The following is a 7,866-nucleotide window of genomic DNA, read 5'->3' as shown; positions in this document are numbered from 1 at the left end:
GCGCCGCTCACCTGGTCAGCTGGCCGCGCGCGTCCTGTGTGTGGAAGACGATGATGTTGGAGGTGCGCGAGTCTCGCTTCTCGAGCGGCGGGTGCAAGCGAGCTGCCACCCGACGGGCAGCTCTCGACTGGCACGGCGAGCAGGTGACTGCTGCCACGTGACGAGCCGGCGCGCGACAGGCCCGACGCCCGCAGCCCGACGACACGCTGGACGTGCTCGACTGCGCCGAGTCACGCCGCGTCTCCGGTGCCGAATCCGCTTAAACTGCTCTTGAAATGTCGGGTGCTCGCCGTCCGGCAGTGACGTACGCGGGGTAAGAGCTCGTCGACATGGACGAGGCGTTTGACGCCTTGGAGTCGGTGCGCTCCAAAGGGTTTTTGGGCGGTCCGCTCCCGGCATGTCGAAGCTGGCCTGCGGCACCTCCAGGTGATGGGCGTTACGCTTGAAGCTGAATGACTTGTTGGACTTCTTCGAGTCGTTACGTTTGCTGAGCTTGGCGTGCAATGGGGTTTTCGGAGGGGTCCATCTCGAAGGCGACATTGTCGACGCCTCCGCGAGGGTCGGTGCTGCTTCCATCCTTGCCCCGCTTTGAAAGACGTCTGAAATCCAGGAGCACCGTGAGAACAGACCCTCATTGCCTGCAAAATTTGTTCCAGGGCGCCGCCAACAAGGAAAAATCGTCCACATTAGGTCCGCTACAGCAGCAGCAAGCTGTGCAAATTGGTAAAGATTTGCCTGGCGGCAAACCAACTGACCTTGACGCTGACAGCATTTAGATAAGGTGCTGAGTCTTACCGGATCAATTTCGTCGTGGCCTCGATTCCAGCGGTTATGGGCTCCTCCAGCTTGGGGATCTTGATCGTGCGCCGTTTGCGGGACTCATCCGACTCGACGATGAGAATGTGCCGGTCATACGGCGTGCCGAAATCGACCTCGAGAATGGTTGAGAAGGTGTGCGGGTACACCAGGTCAACCAGTGCCGCCGACAATCCCACCAGCATGCAAATGACCCCTGCGGAAAGAACAACATCAACACCCTGTCAAGCGTGGTGAAAGTATATACACACGATAAGATCGAATGCGAAAAGAAGCTCGTGCCTTTATTCAGACGTAGAACAGGCGTGAGGCGGGGCGGGCTGGCGCGCCTTCGGCCGACACCACCAGCCGGCGGGCTGAGTTCGGCCAGGCTCCCACACACCTGCCAGCAGCACCAGGTAGAACTGCCAGCCGAGCGACATGTCCAGCACGGCGTCCTCGAACCGGATGGCCAGCGGCCGGCTCGGCTTGAGGGCGGTGTAGAGGCCGCAAGCAGAGCACATCAGACCGCCCGTGATCACCATCATGTAGGCGCCGTAGCGGGGCACGTTGATTAGCAGCAGGTTCATCAGTAGCCAGGAGGCGAACGCCGTCCTGAAAGACGGGACCGGAACGGTGAGGGCGGCGGCTCACAACGGGGCAGCACAGAAAACTGTTGGACGGGGCTTGGGAACCGCGAACGAAATTCCAGCCGATTGCAGCATGAAAGGTTCCAGTCATACCCTACTCCGGGGGACGACTCAACACCGATAAAGGAATGCACGGGGTCCAGCCCGTATAGACAGGTGGCTCAAGCTTACGGGGTCCAGGCTGTATGGACAGGTGGCTCAAGCTTACGTCCGGGGAACCAGCATCTCATCAGCGGAAAGCATCTACAAGCCATCCAAGTCACCAAGCAAACTCACTCTTGAACAGTGTATTCAACAGCCGTTGCCTGTGCGACTCAGTCCGGCCAAATGCATATCTTATGTTTCCAGAGGAATTATTACGCAAAATGTGGTGAAATGTTGTTGGGGGTCTTAACAAACCGCTATGCAGAACACATCGGGATTGTGGACGGTTCTCACCATTGCTTCTCGGCAAGTGCTAATGTTAGGAAAACTTAACAGGAAGTTCTCACTTTATCAGCAGAAAGAATAAAGCTGAAATTGCCTGGAACACAAGCTTACCTTAACGGAACAAATTAGAACGAAACAACCTCCCTCTCCAAAGCATTTTTAAACGCCTAAAGTTTCACCAGCGCGCCCTCATGGCAACGATCAATACGGATCTTTCCTCGGTTCGCGGGCCGCAAGGACAATGTTGTCAAGCCCTGCAAGCAGCCGCGGTGAAAAGCGTACATTTGACGGAAAGATAAAGTAAGGGTATGCAGACGTCTAAGTACCGGCAGCGTGTACGATCATGACAGTCATGCGCAGCAAGGAGCAGACATTCAGAACTGTCTCACACATTTCGGAGCCTTTACTCAAATGGAGGTCACTGGCTGAGTCACGCACGGTCCGCGGTTGCCTGCATGCTTCTCACGGCCGACGAATGCATGGACACACATTCCGGCGCCACCAGCCTGACCAGTGAAGCTGCCTGCCCGCCTGCCGCCGGTGTTGGCCAGGTGGCAGCCGCCGGGGGCGTGTATAGCGCCAGGACAATGGGGTGCGGAGGGTACATCATTGCTACCCAAAGCAGAGACATCAGGGGCGGGGGGGGGGGGGGGCACGCTGTCGATAAGTGATATGGACTAATTTACAAGACATCAGTTAATCAGTTAGCAAATTTCATATTGGCCATGAGCCCCGAACCCGAGTACTTCTTTGGTCCGGCAGAACCAATCCTAACGGCCCTCATAGAGTCCCACGCGGCTACGCACTGATCCTAACGACCCTAAGAGAGTCCCACGCGGCTACGAACTGATCCTAGCGGCCCTCAGAGAGTCCCACGCGGCTACGAACTGATCCTAACGGCCCTCAGAGAGTCTCACGCGGCTACGCACTGATCCTAACGGCCCTCATAGAGTCCCACGCGGCTACGAACTGCAAATTATCCCATCGCGATTCGCGCGAAAAAACGCACTTCCTTCCCTCTGAGATTAGGTCAATCGCTGCAGCGCATGACATGAAGCCAGATCTGTGCTGAGCGGGGGCCCTCGTTGGGGAGAAACCAAGCCTCGTCCAGGTCACGCACGGGGTGCATTATTGTGCCGTCCGTGCACGCTCGGGGCCCGCCAGTTGCGTACGCGGCCGGATGCCAGCGCGCAGCACGCCATCAGCCGCAACCGATGGCAGTTAGAGCCACGGCACCGCTGAGAGGCACCGAGCCGTGTCATTACCGCACGGGGAAACCTGAGCGCCCTCAAAGGCTGGGAACCTCGGTGAGTGATTGTGCAGCTGCGCATCATCTAAATCAGACTGGTCAAAAGGACTGCTCTGAGGGCGACAGCAGCCTGTCTGTACCAGGCGAGCGTCCTGCAGTCAGACCCGGATGCGTGCGTTCACCTTTCGCTGGGTAATGCTGATTGACGTGGCCATGTCATGAAAGGAAAGCCCCAGGCGCTTAGACGTTTGTAAAATTCTCGTCACACAGACTCAATCCACTGGTTTTCCGTATACCTCGGACCTACGGAGGCCCGTGGCCCGAGGTTCACTGACTTCGCCGGAGGCCTACCACCCATTACACATTCTAAACTGGACATGCTCGGTCGATACCATCCGTTTACCATTCTGTGACACCTAATCCAGTATCAGCCAATGGTTCGTTGTGGCGTTTCTGGATCACGTCCGATGCTTGAAAGTTATAAGCTTATGATAACACGCAGCAATAGTGGAGTTCCCAGGTGACAAGACATGCCAAGACAAAAGAGGGGAACAGAAGACACCAGAGGAGAGCAGGGGATGGTAGAAAGGGGAAAAGAGCCGGAGGGAGTAAAAACAAAGGGAAGCAGGAAGATTGTTGGAATAACACCCAAAGCTCAATGAACGACAGAAGCAGAGGAATATGATCACCACCCGCATGGGGGGTGGCATCAACATCAGCAACCCCACAACTTCCCGTTGGTTCTCTGCCTGCCGGAACACCGGCCTTTTCCGTCGCGTCTGGATGGTGACCGCGTTGGCTGCAATTTGTGAGATTCAGGCACAGCGCAGTTCCTGGTATCTCCAACACGGACAGTATCTGCAAGGCCCACAAGGCTTCCTCCACCACTAATCTTAATCATCCACGAACCATTTCCCTGCGCTCCGAATCGCACACTGGCGTACCCTCTTTCATTTCGCCTGCTGAATGTCGTCCAATCATCACGCCGCCTCATTCCCGGCATCCCTCTGCCCCCGGCATCCCCCATCCCCGTCTGCGCCCATGGCCTCGTCTCGCCAGGTCTGTGCCGCGCACCCAGCGATGGCGCCTGCGGCCGCGCGCCGCCGGCCGGCCGCCCGAAGTTTCCGGGCTGGACGCCTCGGGGCAGGAGGTTTCCCGGTTCGGGCGGGCCCATTCGTCGGCCCTTCTAGGCCGGCCGCCAAACACCTGTTCCGAGTGGTGGGCCTCTCTTTGCCGTCTTTGTCTCACCAATGTCAAGATCATGCAGTTTACCGAGCAGACATCGCTTGGCTTGGAGAAAAAATGCAAAACGAGGGGGCATTGTTAAATTTGGGCTACGGCTAATAATTTTTTTCCGATGTCGTGGTAGTGCAGCGAGTCAAATATTGCTTCATTTACAGTAATTATAGGTCGGGGATTTCATGGCCTGCCACCCTTCGTACGCGGGCCATACGTAGAGGCTTGCATAAACAGGCCTTGAATGCCAACGACGTGCACAAAACAATTTTAATCCGCGCGTTGTGTTTCATTTTTCGGAAACCTCGTTCAGCTTGGAGGACTGGCAAAGTAAGGGCCTGTCAAAACTATAGTCATGTGGCGGCAATGCCATACGGAAGGCAGTGCAGGTATTCACACCAGTCTCTGTGGACGACGCACAGCTTCCATGCGCGCTTGTGGACTTCAGTGCCCTTCACACCGTGCCTACCGGTCTCAGTACCGTGCCTTCAGTACCGTGCCTTCAGTACCGTGCGTTCAGTACCGTGCCTTCAGTACCGTGCCTTCAGTACCGTGCCTTCAGTACCGTGCCTTCAGTACCGTGTCTTCAGTACTGTGCCTTCAGTACCGTGCCAGTTGTGTAAATACTTGCCGGAAGAAGTGACCAAGGATAAGTACATTTTGTAGGCACAGTTACGAAACTCTCTGGATTAACTGCAGCTATGAAAGCATGTTCTCGGCACGCGCAGCCATCCCAAAACTGAGTGCTTGCCTAATGCGGTGAAACGGTTTCTGAAAAAAGATTTATTTGACAGTCTCAGCTAGCTTCCACCTCTCCATTCTGAATCTCCACTTCAGCTTTCGAGAGACCAAGACGCTTTTACGACAACTTGCCCTCTCCAAAGAGCTGACTTACAAAACGGTGTCGCGCCCAGGCCTCGGTCAGACCTCTAGTCAGTGGCGGCAGCGGCATTCAAAGTCGGCTCGTGTGACAGGCCCCTTGTGTCGCAAGCGTCGCCGGCCGGGCGGCGGCGGTGCACGCACCGTGCTCTGCGGCGCCGCCATCACCCAGACGTGCGGGCAGCCGGCGGCGGGGGACACACGGACCGCACGGCACGCGGGGTCAGCACACTGCGCTCGCAGCGTCCGGGTCAGCGCTGAACGCTCGCTGCAACCTCTCCCGGCGCAGCTCTGCCGCCTGCTCGGCGTATCGCGTGTCTGCTCCCTACTTGCATAAAGGCCGTTCCGCAGCATTCTGTGATGTAGAGATACCACCATTCGAGGCAACATATTTTGGGTAGCAATTAACCAAATGCTCAACTTTTTCAAAAGCAGTCTGAATTACATAACAGACATCGATGTACTGTTTTATACACTAGCGCCGCGACAGCTGTCCACACGTGCAGCATGCGTTAATACAGCGCGTCGTTACGCGCCTGGCTTACTGACGTGAGCGGCATGTCGTGGGGACACCTGTGGCCTCACGGCGGAAATATGGCACACTTTCTGATGCGTCACCAAGCGCATACGGACAGGTCAGTCCGCCAATGTCCTGTCTGGTGCACCACTCAGAGGTAGTGCGGGCGAGGTCTGTTTGGACTTGAGGGCAAGGTGCACGGCTGCTCGTGTTTTGCGCCGACAACAGCGCGTGCAAGCGGATTTTTTTTGCGACAGCGCAGGCGGCGGTACGGTTGGGACGTCCACCATAGGCACACAAACAATGTCCCGTTGGAAGCCGGCAGCCAACAGACCCTCCGGTGACATTGGACGGTGCGACACGCAAACACCAAAAAACTGGCCCGATTGACCATGACGGCAGGCGGAGACACCGCACACAGTAGAGAGCCACCACCGTGTACCGTTGCGTCGCCAGAGCCGGTCAGGTTCGGCAACGCATCGCGGCAGCGCATGCGTGGAGCTTGCGCGGCGCACAGGGCTCCGTCGTGACGTCATGTAACGCACGGCGGCTGCAGTCACGTGGCCGGCACCGCCAGGTGCAGGCAGGGCGAGCAGAACGGAGACAGCACAGCGAGCCGCACGCCGGGATGGTGCGGTCAGAACCAGATGTGGTGGCGATCGGATGAGGTGAGGCTCACAGGTGCGGTAAGAACCAGACGTGGTGGGCGATCGGATGGGGTGTGGCTCCCAGCCAGGACCTCAAAACTAAAGAAGTCATTCAGGCAAGACAGCCAAAGGCTTGGATGAGAGTCAACATTTTAATGCTTAGATTGAGTAATGTTTTTGTACATGTGGAATAAGATGCCGAATTATTTAGAAGTTAATACCCTACCTAGAACGTGTCCTACATCCAAGGACTTCAACACTGCATTCCCGTGATTTGCATCAAGTTTACGGACGCTGGAGCGTCAAAACGTACACCTCGATCAGGTGACGACAAAGCTGGTTCCACAGAGGGCGGGGCGGGGACGCAGGATACGTCGAGCAAACCACAGCTGGGGTGACACCAGGTCAGGGGCCGTGACCAGCGGATACCGAAGTCGCACGCCAGCCTGTCGCGCTGGCGGCCGGCCGTCTCACTCGGCGCTTTCACCGTGGCGCGGCTGGAGGAAAGCTGGCCGCTCCTGGACTGGACAAAGTGCGGACCCTGCAGCGGCCGGCGAACGCCGCCAGCCAGTGTTGGCGGCAGCCTAATCGGCCCACCGGCACACGAGCAGCGCCACTTTCCGGGAGTCGGTCTGGCCTTAGCCTAAGTGCTGAGTACCATGAGTAAGCCGAGCTGCAGAACTGAGCTGCAGTGGTCCCGTGACATCGGCACAAGACGAGCCGCTGACCCCGATCAGCTTGTCTGAAGCTGAGACGCGACCGTGCGCCTGCAGTCACCCCGGCGTTTGTTGCAGATACCGTAACACGCAGCGCCGAGGTGAATGCGATCCCCGCACGGTCAGAACGGCAGCCGAGTGATCTTTGCCACAGACAGTACAATGCGTTTCCCCTGGCACCCTAGGGGCAGGGGGGCCGACCATGGAACGTGTCGCGCCCCGTCCGTGTATCTGGCCAGATGAGATCTGCGCTGCTAGAGGAGGCCCGGCCGGCGCCCCCGTGGCCGCCTCACTCAATCGCCGCAGTCCATGTCACAGTTAGCGAGCCGGTCGCTGAGCGAGCCGCCGGCGGCTCGGCCGACGCGGGGGCAAAACTCGGGGAGCCGTCGCCGCGCGGGATCTAGTCGGCCACGGCCGACCGGTTCGGGTCATCCTAGGTCACAGGACCGTGTGTGGGCGCGGTCAGGGACTCCCACTCGGAAAGTTGCAATACGCATGTCATAGCGGGCCGTAAATGACCTTAGAATCACGCACTACAGACGTTGAGCGCAATTTAATTCGTTGCTTTTTAACCCGTTTGGATGACTGGCAGCTAACGCCAGCTGGTAACGCTCAGCTGTCCAGTCCGAACATAATGTCATCTTTCTGCGAGAAGCCGCTGGCTGGAGGATCTGGGGTCCGGAGGCGCGTGCGACCAAGCTCGGCGCTGGCTCAGCAGTGACACACGATGACTGCGGCCCAGCCAGCG

At 57.7% G+C, this 7,866-nt stretch overlaps 1 protein-coding gene across 1 annotated transcript; it reads right to left on the bottom strand.

Annotated features, from left to right (window-relative positions):
- Positions 1 to 478: 478 nt before the first annotated feature.
- LOC119109390 (uncharacterized) lies at positions 479 to 1,433 on the bottom strand. The gene is made up of 3 exons (XM_037233005.1): positions 1,199 to 1,433; positions 796 to 1,012; positions 479 to 599 (listed from the first exon to the last, which is right to left on the bottom strand). Exons 1-3 carry the CDS (start codon positions 1,383 to 1,385, stop codon positions 479 to 481), a joined length of 525 nt encoding a protein of 174 aa, XP_037088900.1. The 5' UTR covers positions 1,386 to 1,433.
- Between the last annotated feature and the right edge of the window lie 6,433 nt (positions 1,434 to 7,866).

Source organism: Pollicipes pollicipes, unplaced genomic scaffold (assembly GCF_011947565.3).
Source record: "Pollicipes pollicipes isolate AB1234 unplaced genomic scaffold, Ppol_2.1 Scaffold_7231;HRSCAF=8579_pilon_pilon_pilon, whole genome shotgun sequence".
NCBI classification, from domain to species: domain Eukaryota; kingdom Metazoa; phylum Arthropoda; class Thecostraca; order Pollicipedomorpha; family Pollicipedidae; genus Pollicipes; species Pollicipes pollicipes.
The sequence above is the reverse complement of the archived record's forward strand: the minus strand, read 5'-3'. Positions and strand labels throughout refer to the sequence as shown.

Coding starts and splice junctions, on each gene's coding strand:
- LOC119109390 (XM_037233005.1), bottom strand. CDS start 1,385: ATGAACCTGCTGCTAATCAACGTGCCCCGCTACGGCGCCTACATGATG. Junction 1,013..1,198: donor CTACCTGGTGCTGCTGGCAG/GTGTGTGGGAGC, acceptor TTCTTTCCGCAG/GGGTCATTTGCATGCTGGTG. Junction 600..795: donor GCCACGACGAAATTGATCCG/GTAAGACTCAGC, acceptor CCTGGATTTCAG/ACGTCTTTCAAAGCGGGGCA.